Source organism: Erpetoichthys calabaricus, chromosome 7 (assembly GCF_900747795.2).
Source record: "Erpetoichthys calabaricus chromosome 7, fErpCal1.3, whole genome shotgun sequence".
Lineage (NCBI taxonomy): Eukaryota > Metazoa > Chordata > Cladistia > Polypteriformes > Polypteridae > Erpetoichthys > Erpetoichthys calabaricus.
In genome coordinates, this window is record NC_041400.2 from 46,003,182 (window position 1) to 46,029,806 (window position 26,625).

The following is a 26,625-nucleotide window of genomic DNA, read 5'->3' on the forward strand; positions in this document are numbered from 1 at the left end:
CTTTAACAACTTCACACCTGGCAAGTAGACCCAAAAACACAAAGCTGAAAGTGAGGACTACTTCTAATAAAAAATACGGTGCCTATGAAATGTTTTCACCTCTTTAGAAGTTTTCACATTTTACTGAATTACAGTGGATTTAATTTGAATTTTTTCATATCACCAGAAAAAAGACTCTTTAAAGTCTAAGTGAAAACAGATCCCTGCAAAATGCTCTAAATGCATTGCTTTAATTTAATTAAACAATTACTACAGTATATATATAGTATCTACAGACACACACACACGCACACAAATTGCTTAAAAAATGCTGACCATGAGGGAAAAGTATTAGAACACAGTGTGCATCGCAGCATGTTGTGTAGGGGGCTGCATAGCCACAGAATGGTCAATGCTAACCTGGTCACCTGCCAGTTACATGGGGTTCCATCAACCAGAAACACATTTAAATCAGACTCAGTGAAGCAAAACTCAAGGCTAATACTAAGAGTGCCAGAGAACTGGCTGAAATGCGGCCATCCAGAGAAAACACCATTAATAGACATTTGGACGTGAACCCAGCATATGCAGGCCTGAAAAGAAGAACATGCACATAATAAATAAGACTTTATGACCAACACCCTCCAAACCCCACCTCATCAATTCCAAACCCCACCCATCTACCTATCCTCCCCTCCTTATTTGCTATATATTGCTTTGGATTCCTGTAAGTCTAATCATTTCCCTCTGATGATGGTTCCTTATAGGAGTCGAAAGATTAGGAATAAAAAATTTTTTTAAAGATACAGTATGTGATTCATTTTCACCCTTTGTGGATTTCAGGCTACAAATATGAAAACCATATCACAGACCTTCACTTGCGTATACACTCACATATATATAAAATACATATAGAAAATTGGCATTGACAATTTGTATAATGAGGTTTTGCATTGTAATTCAAGTCTATTATGTTGGCTAACAGCATTCTCCTCTATCAGTTTTGCTACGCTGAAGATGAGGTCCCCCAAATATTTATTCTAACAAAAGCACTAAGTATTGGAATTACTTCACATAATTTACCATTTTTTCACAATAGCGGTTAAAACTTTTGTAGCCCATTTGTTTTAATCCAGTTCAGGGTCGCCAATGGTTGTTTTTGCATCATCATCATCTGGAACTACAAAAAACAGCTTCTTTTTATAAAGTACTAGCAAAATACCCGCGCTTTCCCAGCGGCGAAATACTGGCTGAATATTTTAATTAAGAAAAAAGTAAACATTTTTAAACTGAGGGAAAATATACAAAAAATTATTTGTTAAGGATCTCTTTGTATACCACGTTGTCAGTTCGTCCCTCCAGTTGTAATATGACCAAGCTGTGCGCTGAGCTTACTCTTGAGCATGCAACATACAGTTGGCCATGTGAAAAGCAATCCTGCCTCAAATCAATGCCAACCATTTGTAGTGTTTGTCCTTGAGACTTATTAATTGTCATTGCGAAGCAGAGCCTTACTGGAAATTGAACGCGTTTGAATTGAAATGGGAGATTAGATGGTATAACGGGGATGCGAGGAATAAAAACTGTGTCACCTGAGGCACTGCCAGTAAAAATTAGGTTGTTTTGTAGAGATGTGACCTGAAGTCTCGTGCCGTTACAAAGTTTTGGTGGCTGCAAGTTTCTCAGTAACATTATTGGTGCCCCAACCTTCAAAATGAGATTATGCTCAGGAGTGCCTGGAGGATTTAGAGTGTTGAGAAACTCTATCGGATAATGTACCGCGTCTTCTACTTCTACAACTGAATTAACAGATTGATATGTTTTTGGTTGTGAAGGTAGTTCTTGAAGTAAAATGTGGTTTATAGTCGTAGTCATGTCATTTTTTGGTGTCAGGATAGCTCTCTCTCTTAACCATGACATGTCATTTTGGTGGAGATTTCGTAAATCGGGGTAAACATTTTGAAGAAGGCTTTGTAAGGTATTCACGATGAGACAGAGATTTGTAGGAATATTTATTTTACGATTTTCTTGTATGAAGGTGCCATCACCTATACTCATCAGAAGAGCAGAGAACTCCTCGGCTTTTTTGTCACCTTTCAAATGAACTCTCATGTTTATTTTTAAAGTAACAACAATGATTTGTGGCCATAGGTATAACGATTTCAGAGATGCTTTAACTTCATCAGCGCGTGTTCCTCTGGGCACAACTGGTAGGGTTTGGCGGACGTCTCCAGCCAGTAACACTGTCAAGCCTCCCATAAGTTTGTTGGTGTTTCGGATGTCTTGGAGGGTCCTGTCTAAAGCCTCAATACCTGCTCTGTGTGCCATAGTGCATTCATCCCAGACAATAAGCTGACAATGTCGCAGCACTTCAGCCATGTTGCTCTGCTTTAATATGTTACACATGGGGGATTCAGTATGGTTGAGGTTCAGAGGCAGCTTGAAAGCTGAATGAGCAGTTCTGCCACCCTCTAGAAGAGTTGCAGCAATGCCAGAAGAAGCCACAGCTATGGCAATGTTACGTTTTGCTCGGATTTTGGCAAGGAGAAGGTTTATTAGGAATGTCTTACCAGTTCCTCCTGGAGAATCAAGGAAAAACACCGTGCCAGTGGCTGACGCAACGCTGCTCATGATTTGGTCATAAACTGACTTTTGGTCACTATTTAGCAACCGCTCGTTATTTGTGATTATATTGGCCAATTGCAAGGTGTTGTAAGATGTCTCTTTCAAGTACTCGGGATTTGACGTAAGTTGTGCCAGTTCTGTTAACACTAGAATTACCAGAGCCTACGAAAAAACTCGTAGATCCGGCCCACCTTAAATCGCTTCTTAAAACCGTTCTCACCTCTCCGTCAGAGTCTTTTGTCATCTAAATGTACTGATAAAGACAAGCTGCCAGCAGCCGGCTATTCCATCCCCCCAACGACTTAGAACGTAAACGAGCTTTTCCCAGCTCATGCCTTGATTGATTATCTGGGAGTGAAGTGGAGTTTTAGAGTAGAAATAATAGATTGTTATTTGAAACACATGCATTTCATATGTGTTGCATTTCTACAGTAATCTGTATAAACACATTGTTACAACAGAAACGTTTTATATATTCTAGTAGCAAATGACAAAATGTAGGCATAAACTATATAATGTATGAAGCCTGAAGTCCAAATATCAAAGAAACACTTTCACAAAAGGTACAAAAAAAAAGCCACCGCCAAAAAAAGCCGTCTTAGTGTGAGACATTGACACACATTAACTATCACTGCTTCTGTGGTGCAACAGTATCAGTCGCTGACTGGGAATCAGAAGGTCATGAGTTCGATCCTGCACAACTCCCTTTTGAGAAGTGTTGTTATTTTCACTATTTTAGAATAAAAAGATACATTTGATTTCAGTCTGTAACAGCTGGTGTAATTTATGATATTTGTAAAGGTTAGCTTTATTTTTTTTTAAATTCACTTTTCATTGTCTCAGTCGCGTTCAGGATCCATCTCTACCGCACCCCAACCTGACACTGCTGTTTTCACATAAAGACGCGCTATAGTTCTGCAGTGTATCACGATACATACGACCGCATGTTTTTTTCCCCCAATATTGCCAGTCCCCACGTGTTGCTGTATGCTGTTTCTTTTGTACTCCAGGACATGCAGAGGAAAGCATAGTAAAGAGCAGTAACTTCAGTGCTATATGCAATCATCAGACACTCCCCATCTGACACTGCTGTTTTCACATAAAGACGTGCTAAAGCTCTGCAGTGTACTTGTGACTGCATTGTCGTACCAATGCTTGCGAACTGAAGTGTCTGCATGCACTTTTCGTGGCATTATACGTGTATTTTTTGAGCATGCCCATGTAGCTCAAACACAGGAACATATGTTGATGTAAAAGTATAACAAAACAATTGCACTTTTATTCAAAACTATAACCGAAGAAAAAAGAAAGCAAGTTACAGTAGGCGGTTGATATGACAGCTTGTGTGGTGGAATGCTAAGAACTGCTGATTTCCATTCTGTGCTATATAACTGTTAACATTTGAATCTGATGATTGCATATAGCGCTGTCTTATTCAGTGTGCGCAAGAACATGCAGGTGGCCAGTTGCTGAGTGCTACAACACACATTTTAAAAAAAGAAAGAGACAAATATATGTGACGTTTTGAAGAAATCATTTTATGACGCGAATAGTACCAATCAGAAAACATCGTAGAAGTAATGCAATATTATTTGAAAACGAACAGTGTCAGATCGGGTGTGAAGTTATACTGGCGCTGTTTGAGTCAGATCAGAAGCTGAATAAGCTGAAAAAGCTCCTGTTCTGACTCTAAGTAAAAAAGCATGAATTAATCAACAGAAATAACCGCAATTGACATTTTAAAGTTAACGATTTACAGTGCATACCAATTTATAAATTCAATGTCCGTTTGAGGAAAAAAAAAAACACTTTCTTCAAAGCTGGGAATCGAACTCGCGTCTCTGTGTCACAGTAAGGCAGCTGTTGTCCAAGTCAGCAAACCGTAGCGTTAAGCCACGGAAGCTGTTGTATCATCCTTGAACCTTTTGTAAAAGTGTTTATTTGATGTTTGGACTTCAGGCTTCACAGATTCTATAGTTTATGCCTACATTTTGTAACATTTATTACTAAAATATGAAAAAGTTTCTGTTTTAGCAATGTGTTTACACAGATTACTGTAGAAACGGAACACGCATGAAATGCATGTATTCCAAATAGCGATCTATTATTTCCATTCTAAAACTCCAGCAGTTCAGTCACTCCCAGATGGCATGAGCTGGGAAAACTTAGTGAACGCTCTGCGACGGTGGGGATGGAATAGCCGGCTGCCCGCTGCTCCTCTTAATCGGCACATTTAGAAGACAAAAGAGAGGTGAGAACGGTTTTAAGGTGGGCCGGATCTACGAGTTTTTTCGTAGACTCTGGTAATTCTAGTGTTAAAGGTGAAGGCAAACCATAATGATGAAGAGATTGACCTCCAATAGCAATTACATAGTTTTCAAGCAACTGTAGACAGTTTTTATAGATCAAATTTAACCACTGGTGGACTTCTGTTCGTATATGATCTCTTTCAGTCTGTCTCCTGATATCTTCTGCTATGCTGTCTTTATGTTTTTCCCATAGGTTTAAGGGGTTTTCCATTTGGCAGAACACCAACATGACAGCAAACAGTTCACGGATCTTTTGAGGTGAGCGAGACAGAGCAGCTTCCTGTAGAGTCTCGTCCCAGTTGATATCGTCATGTAATAAACCGAGTGCCCTGCAGGCTGACTTATAGGTCGGATGTAGGACACCATCAACTGTTTTGAGAGATTTGAAAGATGTGGTACCTGTGATTTTGTTGAGCAGCATTCGAAGATGGTAGCATTCAGAGTTATTCGGGTGTACAGTGTAGACCCGTCCCAGTACATTATCCTTTTTCACTCCCGAATGTCCTGGTACAGGGTTGCCGTGTTTCCTTCGACGAAACATGTTGTTTTCCCACACATAATATGATGGAATTTCATTATAATGAAGTTGTTTTGCAAAATCATCGTGTTTACAAAGGTCAAAGAACGCTAAAAGGGTGGTTTGTGGTGGATTGTGTACTCTATCGGCAACGTTGCCTTCTGTGAAATAAATTCTTTGTCCGTTCTCAAGATGCACAGCAAGATGAATGACTGGAGGGAAACGTTCGTGAATGGGAAAACAGAAAATGCGCCAGGCTGCTTCAGAGCTACTAATGTAACGACCAGCTTCGTATCGAGATACTTCGTCATTTTCATTTTGTATTGTAAATACTGCCTGGTCACTTCCCTTGTTAACATACTTGTAGATGTATTTGATTGATTTTACTGAAATGCAAAATTCGACATTGATGTGAGCATTGAAGAAGCGGGACAGCACAGGACTATAAGGGACCACCCATCTGTTGTCGATACCTACTCCTTTGATGTTAATTGTATGACCTCCATCAGCAGGTGCGCGCCGGCAGTACTAAGGGTAATCATCTTCTTCGGTCTGAGTTTCTGAGATGAACGGACGCAGGTACTTCTTAGTGCATATTCTGTTGATCATGCAGGGTGAGTTGATATTATGAGGTCCACATGGGCCGTGAATCATGGTGGATTTTACTATTTTGTATAGGGCAGGGTCAGTCTGTGGATCAGGAATTTCCGCACAGATGACTTGATCGATGAGAGCTGGTTTAATCTTATCTTTTAGCCACAATAGAATGTGTGCATGGGGAATACCTCGCTTTTGCCACTCTATGGTGTACATGTAGCAAGTTGTACAGCCGAAAATGTTACTCTTCGTGAGCAAGTCTATCATTTTGCGAATCTTGAGATGAAATACACGACTGATAAGGTTGTGGCGATCGTGAGATTTTTGACGTGGAAGGAGAATTTCAGTAATGTCAGGCCATTTAGGATTGCATGTAAATGTGATGAATACGCCAGGGCGGCCATAATGACGTACGTATGTCATTGCGTCTTGTGTACGCTCGTGCATATAGCGAGGTCCTCCAGTGAAGGAAGATGGTAATATCACAGCTTGACCAAGTTCTATTAAATCAGTGTCGTTTTTGTCAATAGCATCTTTTAAGTGAACGTTTTCAGCTCATAGTTTTTTCTGATTTAGTCTGATATAATTTAGTCTTTCGGATTCAATTTTTGCATACATATCAACTAAAAACTGATTTAATAAAGTTTGGAAGAAAAGGATAGTATTATCATGATGTTGTCTGATCATAAGCCGGTATGAATAGAAGTTTGCTGCAGAGACGGTTTTGTTCATAGGTAACTTACTGGTAGCATGAATTTAAGGTATAGACACAGAATAGCCGTCTTCACCATAGCAGAACATGAGAGGATATTGAAGTGCATCATAGGATCTGTGGGTTTCCTTAATGCGTTGTAGTTTATTGTCTCTGGTTTTCAAGACAATATCTCTATTGTTGAACGTTTGCCCAACGATGACAACACCAACTTGATGAACTGTGGGTTTATTAAATCTGCCTTTGTGTGCATGTAATGGTTTTTTGTCTGCGTGAATGACAACTTTGAAGTGTTTGTCATCATCTGAAATACTGTCCATTGTGGAGTGGAAGTCCTGGATGTAAGTGTTACAGTCATGGAGCATTTTTTGTAATTGCTTGACCAGGGGTATGTTAAGTCCAGAAAAATTAGCGCAGCGGATTTGTGCTTCCTTTTCATCGTCCCCGACGAAATAAATTTGCAAACATTTGTGTTCCTCACTCGGCATAGGTAAAAGACTGCCAATCAAGTGATACACTTGTCCCTGAACTTTAAATGAAGGCATAAAATTGCCCTCAACGATTTGTTTAGCACCAAATGATGTCATTTGAAATGCGCTGTTGTACTTTCGAATATTGTTCAAGAAATGCTCACTTTGAGGATGTTCGCCATTTAACAGTCCCTCAAGAAGGTCAGGAAGCTTACGCAAAGGAGTGAGAGAGACTTTACCACCATTACAGCACAAACCAGGAGACTCGCATTTCCACTTCTGAGCTTGACAATAGTCACAATGAACATCCATGGATCCAATGTGTACTGTTTTGTCAGACTCATAATGTATGTTTGGGTCGTACGCAAATCCACAATTGGCTTTTTTGAGCCAAACCTCTTGTTTTCGTATGAGCCGCTTTTCATTATTGGGATCGTATCTAGAAACAGAAGCTCTATTAACTTGTGGATTTGCCTCCGTGTATTTAGCGACAGCGTCTCTATGAACTTGTGGATTCGCTTGCGAGTATTTAGCGACAGCGTCCCTATTAACTTGTGGATTTGCCTCCGTGTATTTAGCGACAGCGTCTCTATGAACTTGTGGATTCGCTTGCGAGTATTTAGCGACAGCGTCCCTATTAACTTGTGGATGTGCTTGCGAGTATTTAGCGACAGCGTCCCTATGAACTTGTGGATGTGCTTGTGAGTATTTAGCCACAGCGTCCCTATGAACTTGTGGATTTGCTTGCGAGTATTTAGCCACAGCGTCCCTATGAACTTGTGGATTTGCTTCTGAGTATTTAGCCACAGAGTGTTTATTAACTTGTGGATTTTTCTGCAAGTATTTGGCGGCAGCTGCACGAAGTTGCTTCCGTCTAGCTGCATCAGAAAATCTACCACGACGTCTGATACGCCTCCTTTTTACTGTGTTCTCACAGCTTGGATTGCTGCTGTCATAATCGGCTCGAGCTGGATTTGTGTTGAACTGACATTCGGTATGTGTCAATCGATATAAGCATACAACTGGCTTCATCAATAACTTCGCATCCATCTTTTGAGAGTTGAAATATTCATAAACATCAAAGTGTCCACTACTCAAATCGTTAACTGTGAATCTAAGATGTTTAAGAGGCATTGACGGTTCTCCAAAGGTGTAAAATATTTGGCCATTTTGGTACACTTGAAAGCGACAACCAAACAATTCAGCGGCAGCCATCAACTCACATGCAGAACCATAGGTGAAGGGCTTAAGCATTTCAGTCTTATAGTGCTCCTGTGTACTATAATTATCTCTTGTACCATCATCAGTCCACACTTTGAACCTGTCCCAGTCATTTAATACATAAGACACAATGTCCCTGCGGATATCAAAAGTGAGCGTGATATGTCTGTGCAATATGTAACACAGAGAATGGAAAAGGCAGGCGCCATCTCTGGGCATGGACACCACTCGGTAAGTGATAGTTCTTTGATTGATGGTGATCACCTCCATAGACATGTTAATAGGGGTACAGTTGGAAGAATAAAGGGAATGGGTACTTGATCAGTAAAGAAAGTATAAAATACCTACACAATAATTATAACAATCGTAATAAATGAAATAATAACCCGTGGATTAAATAAAAAGGCTGCTTCCTTTTCGAAGCAAGCAAAAACGACGGCCTTATATGGCGTTCGTTTATAAAATAGCAGAGAAGCTGCGTAAAGGCTGCTTCACAAAAAAAACAGCGGAGCGCCTTATATGGGCAGGCAGCAGATTAAATAAAGGAAATGGGTACCTGAACAGAAAACTAAGTCTAAAATAGCTACACAATAACCATAACAATCGTAATAAACAAACAATAAAACAGTAGAGAACCGCAAAGCAAGGAGAAAGGACGGCCTTATATGGCGTATTTGGCGGCACCTGCACGAAGTTCCTTAAAACAACAGCAGAGAAGCCGTGGATTAAATAAAGGAAATGGGTACCTGAAAAGTAAACTAAGTGTAAAATACCTACACAATAACTATAACAATCTTAACAAATGAACAATAAAACAGCGGAGAACCCGTGGATTAAATAAAACCTACACAATAACTATAACAATCGTAATAAATGAACAATAAAACAGCGGAGAACCCGTGGATTAAATAAAAAGGCTGCTTCCTTGGCGAAGCAAGGAAAAAGGACGGCCTTATATGTCGTTCGTTTATAAAACAGTGTTTAAGCTGTGAAAAGGCTGCTTCCTTGGCGAAGCAAGAAAAGGAATGAACACACCGCAGCGAAGAACGGCCTTATATGGGCAGGCAGTCAATTACGTGGGAGGCGTGCTGATTTCTGCAGCAGCCGCAATTATGAATATGCTAAGCACAGTCCTTCACCCACGAATATTTACCTTATATGGGCAGGCACTCAATCACGTGGGAGGCGTGATGATGCAAGACGCAAGACGCAACCGCCTCACACGGCGACCGAGCTGCCCGCTATGGCCGTATACAATATACGAAAGTAGGTTCCAGTTATGACCGTTACGCGTAGAATTTCGAAATGAAACCTGCCTAACTTTTGTAAGTAAGCTATAAAGAATGAGCCTGCCAAATGTCAGCCTTCCACCTACACGGGAAGTTGGACAATTAGTGATGAGTGAGTCAGTCAGTCAGTCAGTCAGTGAGTGAGTGAGTGAGTGAGTCAGTGAGGGCTTTGCCTTTTATTAGTATAGATACATGTCTCTTTATCATTGGTGAAGCTTTTCATTTAATCTTAATATGTGGATAACTTGATTTTTGGGTAACAGGTACTGTAAAATTAAATATTTAAGTTAGTTAAAAAAGAGAATAAAAAATAGCAACACATTTCTCATGCTCAGACCTCCTCAAAACAATTTTCAGTGTATCATTTCCTGATATTAAAACATACCTTATCAAAAGGAATTCCATATTTCTTCAGAATTGATGGTGAAATTAGAGTCATCTTATGACGGAGAAAGGCCTCACAGCTCTGGGCACTATTTGGGAAGAATCCTGCAAAAAAAACACAATACACACATTTCAGATCACATTCCTGAAAGTATTTTTATAGAAACTTACAGTTCTGACAAAGGCAATACCACTAATGATCTGAAAATCGGATTTATATTTCTTCTGGAGCTAAATGGAACACAGAATCAGTCTGTATTTTGATGTTTGGTTTTAGATAAATAAAAACAAAACTGAGTGCCATTATGAACAACCCTGCACCTCATCTCCATGACACACTAACACTGAGAACTTTCAGCCAATGAATTACTCAGCAGAAGTGTGTCAACAAAAGCAACTGGGACTCCTTTATACCAACAGCAATACGCCTGCATAATACCTCACTGGGACCGAGATTACCAAATTGCATGTTTTCTTTCTCTTTAGTGATTCTGGTGTGTTTAACCAGGGGTGTCCAACTCTGGTCCTGGTGGTCCACGGTGGCTGCAGGTTTTCATTCTAACCATCTTCTTCATTAGTGAGCCGTTTTTACTGCTGATTAAATGTTTTGCCTTAGCTTTTATTGACGTGACTCAGACCCCTTAATTGTTTCTTTTTCCTTAATGAGCAGCCAAACAATAATGAGACGTACAACATGAGCAGCTCACCTGAAAATAAAGAAAGGTGAAAGTCTCGGTCATGTTGGTCTGCTTTGGTCACCAACACATCTTGACGGTGGTCTTAGAAAAAGCAGAAAATCAACAGTCTGCTGTGGCAGAAAGAGAGCAGCAACAACTCCTGATATTCAATAAAGTCTTTAATGAACAGCAACAATTGGCTTCTCATTAAGAAACTGGTTGGAGTGAAATTGGTTGGAGTTTGAAGCCCCAACTTAGCAGGTCATCTGTTGGCTCATTTTACGTCTCATTTCTGTTTGGCTGCCATTTAATGAAGAAACAAATCAATTCAGAGGACTGAATCCTTAAAAACAGGGCTATTAAAATGAAGGGAAAGGAGTTAATTAGCAGTGAAAACTGATTAGGATAAGGGTTAGAATGAAAACCTGCAGCCACTGCGGCCCACCAGGACTGGAGTTGGACACCCCGGGTTTAGACCATAGTATGTGCCTGTGTGTGTGTATTATATATATATATATACACATATACAGTATATATATATATATATATATATATACATATATATATATATATATATATATATATATATATATATATATATATGTCAATCTACTTATGCATGTATTTATTTATTTTTTAAAGAAATTTCCCTCAGGGGACAAATGAAGTTTATCTATCTATCTATCTATCTATCTATCTATCTATCTATCTATCTATCTATCTATCTATCTATCTATCTATCTATCTATCTATCTATCTATCTATCTATCTATCTATCTATCTATCTATGTATTGTGGTGGGTGGACGCCAGGTGGAGCTCTCCCAACAGCGTGGACGTTCCCTGAATTCCAGCAGGGTCTCATGGGCTTTGTAGTTTATATGCACAGCCCTGCTGGATACCATGGGGACCACCAGGAGTCGCTGTGGGGAGGCTGCCGGACTCTTACTTGCTCTATAACCCGGAGGTGCATCACGATCACATGACAAGAGGAAACAACGTGCTTCCAGGTTGAAGAAAGGAGTTTTTTATCCGACCCGGAAGTGTTCATGATCACATGAACAGAAGGGAGAAACACTTCTGGGTCATGGACTATATAAAGTAATCTGGGAAACCAGTACACTGAGCTGAGCTGGGAGGAAGGGTGGCAAAGTGTCTGGGAGTGTGGAGGATTGATTAGTATAGTGTTTATTGATTTATGAATATTGAGGAGTGGAGGGTGCTTTGTGCACGTTATTGTTCCAATAAAAGTAATATTTGGACTTTTACCCGATGTTTGGAGTATTGTCCGAGGGTTCAAGAGGACGATAAGGGCCTCAAACTGCGACACTATCTATCTATCTATCTATCTATCTATCTATCTATCTATCTATCTATCTATCTATCTATCTATCTATCTATCTATCTATCTATCTATCTATCTATCTATCTATCTATCATTCATCAAACACAGCATCTGGTTGCTAGGGGTTGGGACATTTTCTGTGTTAATTATCTGGTTTGTTTGACTTCTTGAATTTTTATTTAAATGGTATTTGTTTTATTTATGATCAACACCATCATAAAGTGACCCTTATGACTTTTTATTTGTAAACCTGCTTTACCTACTGGTGTACAGCGATTCATAGAAACCATCTATTTCAATTCATGGTAAAATGAATCATCTTGCCTGATGAAGGGGCCTTAGCTTCCTTGAAGCTTGCATTTGTAATCTATTTAGTTAGCCAATAAAAGGTGTCATTTCACCCTACTTTCTCCTGTATCAATTCATGGTAAAAGGGAACTAAAGCCTATTAACATTGGGGAAAAAGACTGAAACCAGACGGTCCTGCACACAACGCTAGTTTATTATAGGGTTTATATATCCACACACACATACACGTGCATATTCATTGACAATTTGAGATATCAATCAAAAACACTTGCCTTGGGAGGAAATCTAAAGTACCCAGAGAAAGCCATAAACATGTAAAATATGCAAGTGTACAAGGGATGTACATGTACACTTCACACAGGTGGTGACCTACTTAAGGCATAATTTGAACCACATTTCCTGACACTGTAAATCAACAGTATTATCCAGTATGTTATCATTCTATTGGGTACAATATAAATTTTGCTTCCAGCTACTCAACTCATTGTTATGAAAGCATTAAATAAAAAAGTTAATATGGTTATACAGGGTATGGTTATGCCATTTTCAGATGGAAATTCATAAAACTCATTAAACAGCAAGTGGATTTTGAATCAAAGGCCTGCCACATGTTAGCCTCAATAGTTTTTGTTACAGTTTTTTGTTTTGTATGTGTAGGTAGCCATGGCATTCGATTAATATTAGTGAGTCGCTGTGGTCTGTATAATCAGTAAGCTTTGCACTCATATACTATACAGCCAAAAGCATGTGAACACTCGTCCAAATTACTGGGTTGTTTCACCCACACCCATTGTAAACAGGAACATAAAATCAAGCACACAGCCATGTAATCTCCATTGCCAAACAGTGACAGTAGAATGGGTTGTACTGAATAGCTCGGTGACTTTAAATGTGGCACTGTAATAGGATGCGACCTTTGCCACAAGTCAGGATGTGAAATTTCTGATCTGCTAGATCTGTCCCGGTGAACTGTAAATGCTATTATTGGGAAGCGGAATCATCGAGGCACAACAGCAACTCAACCATGAAGTGGTGGACCAAGCAAATTCACAGAGCAGGACAGTGCTGAACTACATTGCACAGAAAAATCACCTTTCCTGTATTGCTTCATTCACAACAGAGTAACAACCTGCTTCTGTAACCAAAATCAGCACAACAGCTGTGTGTCAGGAGCATTGTGAAATGGGTTTTCATGGCAGAGCAGCTGCACACAAGCCAGAGATCACTATGCACAATGCCAAGCATTTGCTGGAGTAGAGTAAAACATTCCACCAGTGGACTCTGGAGCAGTGGAATAGTTTTCTCTACAGTGATGAATCATGCTTCTCTATCTGGCAGGCTAATGGACGAATCTGTGTTTTGAGGATACCAGGAGAACGCTAACTGCTGGACTTCATATTGCCTACTGTAAAGTTTGATGGAGGAGGCTGTTTTTCAGGGTTGCGCTCTGCTCCCTTGATCCAGTGAGGTGTACTATTAATAAATTGTATACTTTCAACTTTGTGGCAGCAGTTTGGGGAAGATCCTTTTCTGTTCTACGTAGCTTGTCTGAGCTCCTGTACACAAAGCCTGTTCCATAAAGATAAGGTTTGAAGAGTTTGGTGTGGAGGAAATTGAGTCACAACCTCAACCCTACTAAACAATTCTGGGATGAACTGGAACGTTAATTGTGAGCCAAGTATTCTTATCCAACATCAGTACTTGACTTCACAGATGCTGTTTTGGCTAAATGGGCACAAATTCCCACATACACACTCCAAATTCTTGTAAAAAGCCTTCCCAGAGAAGTGAAGGCTATTTGGGCCACAAAATTGGGGGATTATCCATGGTTTTAAAATAGGATATCCAATAAGTTCATATAGGTGTGATAGGCAGGTGTCCATTTATTTTAAGGCATATAGTGTCTAACCAGCTTATGAAATATTATTCTTTTATGTACTATTTCTACTTATTAGTATCCATATTACTAACCGAGAATGGTAAACCGGATGGCATGGACGCAGGAACACGGCGATGGGACCATGAGACGTACTGCGCAGGTGCGTACAGCGCGCATCTCATAAACCGCACGCGAAGTTGTATCCACCGCGCATGAATGAGGCCCAAAAAAACGAAAGAGCTCAACTGACGTGAATGAGAAATGAAGCAACAATGCGCCCATGGCTAACGACTACCGACAGCCACACAAAAAAGAGGACTCTGCGCTGCAGCCCAGATTCAAACGGAAGAAGCTACGGAGGCTACGGGTCCATAAAGTACGGAAGGCGCAGGCGTCAGCGCCATATTGTGAGTGGCACTACTGCGGACTGAAGGCACAGGCGTCACCGCCATATTGTGAGTGGCACTACTGCGGAGTGAAGCTAGGAATAATGTGCTGCTTGGGTCGACTAATGTATTTCAGGATACCCAACGCTGGGGGTAGGCGAGCGAAGTGAGCAGGGGGCGGAGCCCCCTTGTTATGGTATATTGTATTCTTCTTTCTTTTATTACATATTCTTACTTTGTTTTCATTATTACATTGTGAAAAAATATTTCTTGAACTCTGTCAAGAGAAGTGCTGATGATGTCCTTTGTTCCCAGACATTTGCTAGAAATAGAAGAGGAAGAAGCTTTTAGCTAAAACACTGAATGATTTATCGTACCAAAACAATGAATCAATTAATCTATTATCTGAAAGTTACAAAAACATACTACCACACATTAGACTCCTGGAACATTGGAGCAGCACAACTGCTGACCTGCTCAACCCAGGGTCTTTGAAACCGTGGCCGTCCATAACCTTCTGCCTTTCAAACTTCTGCACACTATGACAGTACCAAGAACATAACAACCAGAATAGCAAAAGCACCTCACTTAATCACCGCAAACGTCCCTGTCAACTTTTATCAAGCTAAATATAAAATGTATTATTTGTGATGTGACTCATTTGCATTGTTGCTGTGGTTATTTGGTCACCGTTGTGGTTCTGAGGTGGCACAATAAGGACAACACAGCTGGATTCCAGCACTGAACTTGGTGTATCCATGAAGCCAACAATCCCTGCTGGACGCAGTTGCATGTATTTGCACATCTATTGAAGTATAAGTTTTATCTGTCATATGTTACTAGTAAGCTGAAATTTTTTAAACATTATTCCCTACTATAAAAACAGAAATATCAAAAGAAATTATTAAAAGGAATCAATCAGTGATCAGAAAATTGTAGTGAAAACCGATACATCATTGTAAGACAATGTGCAATTTGTTTCAAATGTTTTCCTAAAAAAGCCATCTGTTTTGCAAAAGGATCATACTGTACATATTCTTTCAAAGCATCATTTTTATTGTATTGTTTACAAACTGCAAAACAACACTTTTTTTGACCCTGGCTATAAACCTTGCAGAATGGCAATATGCTAAAGAACAAATTAATTTTTCTTTTTTTTTAATCCTCAGCCCTCCCCGAGGAGGTCTCAGTCAACAAGTTTTTTGTGTTATTGTGTGCTGTAGCAATTTGCAGGATAAATGGCTAACACTGGAACTCCTTTACGATTATTATACTGATAGTGCAACAGTGATTTACTGCCTCTTTCAAGTAAATTACCTTAATTAAAAAGAAGAACAAAATGAGATAGCAGTTTTGTTTAATCTAAAAACCAACACTTGCAGATTATGACTTGCATTCCATGACCTTAAATACTTTAAACTATTATTGTTCTTTTTATTGGGTATGAAATACAATTACTTGGCATATAACATTCACTCAGTTGTTTTCAATTAAAATCAATCTACAAGGGCTTGGATACTCTTATGTGCACATTGGCTACAGATCTCTAGACAACAGGTTTAATTGAATTATGATATTTTATGCACCAATTTAACCTCAAAATCAGTTTCTTTACTACTTTTATGTGTATTAATCATATCTATATCTATAACAGAACAATTTTATTACTTTTTCATCAATCACTTACATGTTAGTAGATATTTTGAATCTGACTTTACAATTTATTCTGTTGTAAAGCACAGTGCCATAAATCTAGACCACCCTGGCCCACTAGCAGAAGCTCTGCCTACAACTGGATCGGGCCAGAGATGGGCAGGAGAGATTCAGATAAACAAATCCTAAGATTGGCTTGTGATGATATAACTGTCAAGTTGGGAAATTAAAAAAATGGAGTCACTTTCTGAATATATTGAGTTTCAGTGTCAGTTAAAGAGCTCACCTCCTTGTGAAGTACGGCACAGTGAAGTGAACTTTTGAACTGCCAGTTTTATCTTTAGGCCTCTGACAAATTTCAAGCAGAAAGCTGATTTTTTGACATGTTACATTTTGGAGTAAAAGACTGAAGGGAAGTGGTACACCACCACTGAAGGGAGACAAAAATGAATCAACGAATAGGAGGATCTCGGCATTAGGGCACATATTATTTCTTATATAAATAGAACGAGATTTGTAATAGAGGAGAATAATCTTGAAAATAAAGAGGAAGGACTGAATCTGTATTATTGCTGCTAAAAAGTTGTAAGAATATAATTTTCCTACTATTTGCATTTTGTATTTAATCTTTTATTTTTGAATTTTAGTCTTGTGTTTTTATAAATACGCTAAATGTTATTCATATTAATTAGGTTCTTATATCTTTCTGGTTTCATAGGTTTAGGTAAGGGGGATGACACCTTAGAGGTTTCATTGAAGGGATGAGCAAGGTTAGAGATTTTGTGAGACAATCACCTGCAACAGGTAACCAAAATCTCAACACCAGGTGCCAGGACCAGAGATCTGGAACTGCAGAGTAAATCTTAGGGGACCCTAAGGTTACCATTGCCTCCACAACTTTCACCCATTAGCCTGGGAAAGAGAGCAGTATAACCTGAGCATTCCTGCAGGCCTAGGTTCTAGACAGCAGTGACAATGTTTAGAGAGCTACTGCGTCAAGAATCCAGCATTCTAAACTCAAACACCATACCTGGTCACTGTCCAAACGGAGTTTCCAAGTTTTCAATATGTGCCTCCCCAAAGATATGCAAGGTAGGTTAACTGGTGACTCTCAATTGGCCATGTTCGAGTGTGGGGTGTGTACATGACTGGTACCTATCCAGAACGTGTTTCCTGCCCCATAGCCCACCTTATGCCAAGACAGGGTACAGAGACCCATGATGCTAAACAAAACTAAGCAAGTTTCAGAAGGTTATGTTACATTTGTGTGTCTTGTACCACATCATGCAAAAATGGTTAAGATTGAATTTTATTAAATTAATGGCCATTTGTAAGCTAGTCCAACTCTGAAATTACGCCTCTGCGATGAATGCAATCACACTGCTGTCTTTAAACAGACTAGAATAGACAGAACATAAGTAGGAGCCATGTCTACAGCTCGAAGAGTAACAATTCTGTATGCTTCCTCCTCAGATCTGATGCTGTCATCTGAATAATCAATACCAAAGTAAAATGCTTGTGTCACTAGTGGCAATGTGACAACCTGGGTGAGAAAAGGAAGGACTCCTTAATCAGACAGGCTTCTTTGTTTCAGCCATGACTGCTGGAAGGGCACTTAGGCATCTAAATTCCATATACCTGAGGACATCACTAAATAAACATGATTATCCCAGATGGAACTCCATTTTTGGTCTTTCAACAGATTTTTAGTTTCTCTATTAAAATGTTGTTAGACAGAATTACATTTGAATAATTGGCCCAGTTTTGGCAGCATTGTAATAAAACCTAGCTACTATGTATGTGAACACTCCAATGCTCCATTTTTGACACCGACACAAAATGGGACAGGAGGAATTAAGTGTCCTCCTAAATTTAAAGTTTAAATAGCATACTGAACAAGGAGAATGAAGAGCATTATCTTACATAGTTTTGAAACTCCATCACCATGCCTGGAACTACGGGGCAAAAAACTACCCTTAAGTTTGAAATGCAAATAATCTTACTATGCAGTTTAAGCCCTGCACACTTTGCACAAAAATTCAAGCTAAAACTCATACTTAAAATGAGGCTTAGGCAGAATTTTAAAGAGATGTCACAAAGAGAAATTAACATTCATCTCCCAAGTTCCCTTAGCAATACCTAATTATCCATTCATATTCCAAAGGAAGCAACCCAGCCTCCTCTTCCAAGTTTGTGGATATTCTTTAAAAGCATTGTGTGTGACTTTGAGCTAAATTATTCAAGCAAATTAAATTATGCATGATCATTTTTGACTATGATTTTTGGTTAGCATTTAGGGATTTGGTATTCTCTTTAAAACTATCTTTTTGGCTTCTGGCCCTTGCTAGACACTTTGCTTTACTTTAGACTTCCACGTCACTGTGGCAATAAACAGGTATTCCATTAAAAACAAAAAGAGATAATAACTATTATAGATAAACCTTCTGGCAAATACATGAAAAAATCTTAGAATATTTTAAGCTTTGTCATTTCTATTCTAAAATTAGCTTTGATATATTACTTCTTAGGTAGCGATCCCAAAGCTCAAATTATTAAAGAAAACACCTAATTACTTGTTACAATTTGCATAATATCCTTTATAGTTTATTTTACATTTTTTGTACTGCAATTTCCAGACTACACATTGTTATTTACATAGAATACATTGATTTTACATGAAGTAGTCATTAAATTCACCCTGGTGAATTGGAGGCTCTTAGGATAGCATATGAGTTTAACTATTAAAACAATCACTGCATAGTTTTGATAAGCAATGTGCAAATTTATAAAATGAATTTTAACAGAATCCTTGGATACTGGGATAAGCAATTTGTAAAAATGATATCTCATATTTCCTGTTATGCCCAAAACAGTGAAAAGGATGATTCAATTTCAAGAAGAGAACATCTAAAATCCACTGGATGTGGGTCAGGTAGAGAAAGCAAGAAAATGGTGCAATCTTGATTTATCTTGATTCTTTGTATTTATTCTTTCCCTAACAGAACAAATGCCAGCAGCCATACCACACGCACTTCAGAAAAAGCCATCCACCTGAAGTTAAGCAAGTTCAGGCCCGGCCGGTACTTGGGTGGGAGACCAACCAGGAAAAGCTTGGGCTGCTGCTGGAAGAGGTGTTGGTGAGGCCAGCAGGGGGTGCCTACCCTGTGCTTTGAATGTGAATCCCAATGCCCCAGTGCAGAGATGAGGACACTGTGCTGTAAAAAATGATGCCATCTTTCAGAAGAGATGTAAATCCAAGGTCCTGTGGTCATTAAAGATTCCTGGGCATCCTTATTAAAGAGTAGGGTATATTCTGAGGTCCTGGCTAAATTGTCCATCATGGCCTGGTCATTCTGACCCCTTATCATCCCCTGTCTCATATTGGCTATCTATCTCTCTCCCCTTCACCAGCTAACTGCTAATGTGTGGCTGCCACTGCATCATCCAGGTGGATGCTACACATTAGTGGTGATTGAAGTGGCTCACCACTCAATGTGTAAAGCACTTTGAGTACCTTGAAATATAAATATAATGAATTATTATTGCTAATGATGGTACCTTAAACTACATTCATGTGAAATAGTAAGTATACCCCAGGAAATGTTTTTTTGTCTTTTTAACATATGTGGACATGTCAAGATTTGATCTATAAATAAACAGAATCTTCAGATAATGGTGATGTAATTAGACAAAAAACATTGAAATTGTGACTTTCCCATAATTTATTCAATGAACATGAACAGATTTGCCATTTCCATCTGTGGAAAAAGTAAGTACCTGTACACACTTGGCTCTAACAGCTGCTGTTGCCCCCTTTGGCAGAAACAGCCACAAGTTGGCATTTCCTATAACTGTGTACTAATCTCTCAGTTGTGCAATGTTTAAGAGGTTTCTAGCACGCACAGTATCTCTGGGCTTTGACTTTAGCATTACAGAATCCTCTATTTCTTTCTTTTCAAACATTTCTTGGTCAAATTACTGTAATGCTTAGGGTCATTGTCATGCTGCAAGGTCTACTTTCGGCTGAAGTTGATCAGCTTCTCCAAGATATTGCCTAATGATAGCCTAATCATTTCCACTAGATGTGGCGCACCAGATTCTAATTTTAGGTATTTGGGGTAGTGATAAATGTAGGAGTGAATTTTCCATTTATGTTTATTTAAATTATACTAAGGACTATAAAATTTAAACGTGGAATGATATTTTTTATATTACAGTGCATCCGGAAAGTATTCACAGCGCATCACTTTTTCCACATTTTGTTATGTTACAGCCTTATTCCAAAATGGATTAAATTCATTTTTTCCCTCAGAATTCTACACACAACACCCCATAATGACAACATGAAAAAAGTTTACTTGATGTTTTTGCACATTTATTAAAAATCAAAAAAATTGAGAAATCACATGTACATAAGTATTCACAGCCTTTGCCATGAAGCTCAAAATCGAGCTCAGGTGCATCCTGTTTCCCCTGATCATCCTTGAGATGTTTCTGCAGCTTAATTGGAGTCCACCTGTGGTAAATTCAGTTGATTGGACATTATTTGGAAAGGCACACACCTGTCTAAAATCACATGTACATAAGTATTCACAGCCTTTGCTCAATACTTTGTCGATGCACCTTTGGCAGCAATTACAGCCTCAAGTCTTTTTGAATATGATGCCACAAGCTTGGCACACCTATCCTTGGCCAGTTTCGCCCATTCCTCTTTGCAGCACCTCTCAAGCTCCATCAGGTTGGATGGGAAGCGTTGGTGCACAGCCATTTTAAGATCTCTCCAGAGATGTTCAATAGGATTCAAGCCTGAGCTCTGGCTGGGCCACTCAAGAACATTCACAGAGTTGTCCTGAAGCCACTCCTTTGATATCTTGGCTGTGTGCTTAGGGTCATTGTCCTGCTGAAAGGTGAACCGTCACCCCACTCTGAGGTCAAGAGCGCTCTGGAGCAGGTTTTCATCCAGGATGTCTCTGTACATTGCTGCAGTCATTTTTCACTTTATCCTGACTAGTCTCCCAGTTCCTGCCGCTGAAAAACATCCCCACAGCAAATTTTTCTGTAACCTTCCCCAGATTTGTGCCTCGAGACAATCCTGTCTCAGAGGTCTACAGACAATTCCTTTGACTTCATGCTTGGTTTGTGCTCTGACATGAACTGTCAACTGTGGGACCTTATATAGACAGGTGTGTGCCTTTCCAAATCATGTCCAACCAACTGAATTTACCACAGGTGGACTCCAATTAAGCTGCAGAAACATCTCAAGGATGATCAGGGGAAACAGGATGCACCTGAGCTCAATTTCGAGCTTCATGGCAAAGGCTGTGAATACTTATGTACACGTGCTTTCTCAATTTTTTTATTTTTAATAAATTTGCAAAAACCTCAAGTAAACGTTTTTCACATTGTCATTATGGGGTGTTGTGTGTAGAATTCTGAGGAAAAAAATGAATTTAATCCATTTTGGAATAAGACTGTAACATAACAAAATGTGGAAAAAGTGATACGCTGTGAATACTTTCCGGATGCACTGTATATCACTTTTATCTATCAATACTGTATAAGTAAAGACCAAATCTTGATATTTCCACATATGTTAAAAAAGTTTTTTAAAAAAGTATCGGGTATACTTACTTTTTCACATGACTGTATCTCAGTTTCACAACTTCTTTGCCTCTGCTCTGCAAATAGCAATTCTTATCATAGCAACCATTGCAACAAAGAAGGATAATTGGCTCAGTTATTTTAATTACTAGTTTAGTGATTACAAGACATGCATTTTTGGGACTGTCTTGAACAATTATTAAAGGTATATTTTCAAATGCAACAGAGAAAAATATAAAAAGTATGAAACAGGAATATTTCCAGTATAGCTGTAAAAGCAGAAGTAATATATAATTATTAAAAAGACTACGTCTGTAACCCTGCATCCCTAATTTGGATAAGCGGGTATCAAAAATGTATGTTGGAACAAATTAAAGAGGAGGAAACTGGAGTTTAATTCAATGCTGTATTATTTCTTAGCCTTAAAACTGGCTTGTGAATTATTACAACTAATTATAAATGATTAGTCATCAAAATCTTTGGCATCAACATTTCATAATGAAGGCAGGAACAAGTCATTCACTTTCATCCGTTTTTATAATATTAACATAATAACATATTGTATTATATTCTCCACTTTATGCTTGTCCTCAAGTTTATTTCTTACAAGACTTTACATTCTTAAATATGTCTTTAACATTTCTTCCTCCAGTTTAATATATCATTCAGCAGTGTTCCATCTTTATTTTCAGTTTTGAAGATGCATTTTCTTGTGTTATAATAATAATAATAATAATGATCTGTGGTAGGCAGGCGCCCTGCATTGTTTCCTGCATTGTGCCCTGTGTTGGCTGGGATTGGCTCCAACAGACCCCCGTGACTATGTAGTTAGGATATAGCGGGTTGGATAATGGATGGATGGATAGATGGATAATAATAATAATAATAATAATAATAATAATAATAATAATAATAATAATAAAACTTTAGTGAGTGGGGAGTCACTTCAACTACCACCAATGTGCAGCATCTACCTGGATGATGAGACGGCAGCCATATTGTGCCTGTACTCTCACCACACATTAGCTGCTAGGTGGTGAAGGGGTGAGAGATACTGTAGTTAGCCAATTAGAAACAGGGGATGATTAGGGCCCCAAAATGACTAGGCCATTGTGAGCATTTTAGCCTGGACATCAGGAAACACCCTACTTTTTATGAAGGACACCCAGGGATCTTTTATGATCACAGAGAGTCAGGACCTTGATTTTATGTTTCAACCAAAGGATGACACTGTTTTTACACCACAGTGTTCCTGTCACTGTACTGGGCATTAGAATCCACAATCAGACCACAGGATAAGCGCTGTCTTCTGGCGTGCCAACACCTTTTCCAGCAGCAACCTAAGCTTTTCCTAGTTGGTCTCCCATCCAAGTATTACCCAAGCCTGAACATGCTTAGCTTTAGGTGGATGACCTATTTTGAAGTGCATGTACTATGGCTGCTGCTTATGGACTCAGTTCCTTTTGTGCTCCATAATGTTTATATTTCAAAAATTGTGCCATCCTTTGGAAGAGATGTAAAAATGAGGTCCTAAGTCTATGTAGTCATTAAAAATTCCTGGGCATCCTTCCAGGATCTTTAATATCCACATTGAGTCAGGACCTTGACCGGGACAAGGTAGAGTGTATCCCGATGTCCTGGCTAAATTGTCCACCATGGCTGGTCATTCTGACCCCTTATCATCCCCTGTGTCTGATTGGCTAACTATCTCTCACCCTTTCACCTCCTAACTGCTAATGTGTGGTGAGTGCACTGGTGCAAAATGGCTGCTGTCACATCATCCAGGTGGATATTGCACATTAGTGGTGGTTGAAGTGGCTCACCACTCACCGGGTAAAGCACTTTGAGTACCTTGAAATATAAATGTAATGAATTATTATTTGAAATATTTTTTGTCTGGCTGGTATCCAGCAAATTAATTTAGCTAGAGCATTTAATTTTCATGCTCAGCTGACCACTGCCCATGACCTCTAATTTGCATCCATTTTATGTAATGGCCAGTCCTCTTTTATGAGCCTATATTTATCCTTAATGACTGACCAACTTTAAACTTAATGATTTTTTTGCAGGATTTAAGATAAACTGGGTATGCACACTACTGCAATTTCTTTATCTTTGCTTTGCAGTGTTGAGTGAACTGATAAAAGCAGCACAGCAACTGTTTAATTTAAATGGGGCTTACATACTGTCCATTTCTCTTTCTCTCTCTCTCTCTCTCTCTCTCTCTCTCTCTCTCAATTAATAATAAACTTACAGTACCCTGATTGGCTATAACATAATGAAAAAAGGAAAATCATCCCTACTCATCAGTACACAACATGTTTACAAGAAACCTGCTGTCTGACTGGAACAAAAATCAAAATGTCAAACTGATGTCAAAACTCAAAGGACATCACAAGCAATATGCAGTAGAAGTTATGATAGGTGAATAATTACATATACATTTTAAGGTCCATGGAAAATCTTGCATTCCCATTAACATAACATCTTTAAATCTTTTTATCCTGACACTGGCATGTTAAAGAGCCCATTAAACACACAAATGTGTGATATGATCTGGTAAACATATTTATTTATATTTGGTACTATTATAGCATGAAATTCCACAAACTAAATAGATACCATAACCATACTCAGTTCTACAGACTACATACTGTGGGGAACAGCCCGGACACAGACAGGTAGACATGATGTTTAAACCACACACGTTTATTCACAACTACTATTTACACTTATCGTGAGCACAAACCCAGTGCCGCAGCACCAATCACCCCTCAAGTCCTTGGCCACACGCACAATGCCTTCTCTCAGTCTCCGGTCCACCTCCACTCCTCTCCACCAAGCTTCGTCCACTTCCACTCAACTCTTGCCCCCGACTGGAGGGAGGCGGCCCCTTTTATTCACCCCGGAAGGACTCCAGGTGCATCCTGAGGGGCTCCGTAGCCACACCCCTGTGTGGCGGAAGCTCTGACGGTACATCCGGAAGTCCTCCGGGTGTCCCCAATCCTCTTCCCCCCAGCACTTCCGGGTGTGGCAGAAGTATTGAGGTCCAGGGCTCCCAAGACATCGGGGCGCCCCTGGCGGTGACCACAGGCCCCTACAGGGTAGAGCTTCAAAGCTCTGTACCCATGGTCCCCAAGGCAACCAGGGAGGACGCCCTCTTGATTGAAAATTTTCTTACTTCAGAAAACAATAGGTCTTTATTTTTAATCTGAAATTTCTGTTTCTTCTGTACTACTACAAACTTTTTTTTTTTAATTGATACAGGAATCAGAAATAATTTGTTTTACTTGGGTTCTTTACCCTTGCACAGGAAAAGTGAGAAAGAAAATAAGTACTGGACAACAAATTAAGCTTCACTGCCTCTTTCTTTCATTTATGCTATAGTATCTTCTACATAAAGAAATGAGTAAGGTGCCCAGAGGTGACAGAACAAAGAATCTGCAAAGCTAAAAGATTCAAAGTTTAAAGACCCTGTCACATTACAAAGTTGTCCAGAAGTTTTCAATTTTCATTTACATAATCTAAGCAAGTGGATGACAGTCATTGAGTAAACCTATGATCTACAGCTGTGTAGTTTGATATCCACAGCGACACAGTCTGATCATCTGTGCTTTGCCCTAACATTTAATCTTAAGTCATAGGGGAAGGGTCTGTGTACGTGAGAGCTGGAAAACAAGTGCTCACCTGGAAGTACAATGCATGCAATATAGCCCAAGCAAACAGGAGAAATACATGTTTAGGACCAGGCTAACAAAAGAGAGGCTCGTCTGTCTGATGTCTTTTATTTACACCACACAACGTAATGAAATACAATAAAAGGGTGATATTTTGGCAGAACTCACATTTCACAACCGGAAAAATCAGGCATCAAGTTATTGATGGTCAGAAAAAGGGACAAACTCGCAATATACTGAAATATGGACCTGTGCTAAGTAGTCATCATGGAGTCATGTACTTTGCCATCCCCTATGATTTCTAGTCATGTAATCTCAGGTGACAAGATCAGCAACCGCAGTCATCAAGTTATCCTCAACTACAAGTTGTATAATGTGACACTGGCATAAAGGAACGAATGAAGGAAAAGTAAATAAAACTTTAAGAATTACTCACAGAGCAGCACAATTTATCACATTGACTCAAACCACATTTTTTTTTTTTAACATTTTTAGGTACCAGCAGAGCCAAATATTCCCTTCAAAAACTGAATTTTACAAATCTTTTCAGCAAAAGGCTCAGTTTGAATTGTACTACTGACACTTGAAAATGAGCACCTCCTAGTAATGACAAATGGATTAAGATTATCCAGTCTTCTTGTAACCAAAAATTAATAAATCATAGATCAGAATCTACAATTACTATACCAACCAATGAGAGGATTACTCAAGAATGAAACAGATTTTAAGGATTATAGCACACTCATCTCTAAAAACTGAAAATAATTATTTTTACATAATACCCCTTCATTTCCATGTATACATTTCTGTTTGTTTTACTTTTTTATTTTTAATAGTATCTGAAAAACAGTTTTGATTGAAGCTGATTTTCAATTATGCTAAAAAGTCTTCATTAGGAGAAAAATCTTTCATTGGGCCACACTTAAGGAGTGATATCTATCTATTTGGTTTGGACATGTGCAGAGGAGAGATGCTGAGTATATTGGGAGAAGGATG

The 26,625-nt window shown here is 39.0% G+C and overlaps 1 protein-coding gene across 3 annotated transcripts in view; it reads right to left on the reverse strand.

Moving 5' to 3' along the window:
• The window catches only part of LOC114654091 (lysine-specific demethylase 4C-like), a 980,420-nt gene that overhangs the window by 754,608 nt on the left and 199,187 nt on the right, over nucleotides 1–26,625 (reverse strand). For all 3 annotated transcript variants that reach the window (XM_051930015.1, XM_051930013.1, XM_051930014.1), the window contains exon 7: nucleotides 10,105–10,208. In XM_051930015.1, the coding sequence (XP_051785975.1) occupies nucleotides 10,105–10,208 (104 nt within the window). The remainder of the gene's footprint in view (nucleotides 1–10,104; nucleotides 10,209–26,625) is intronic.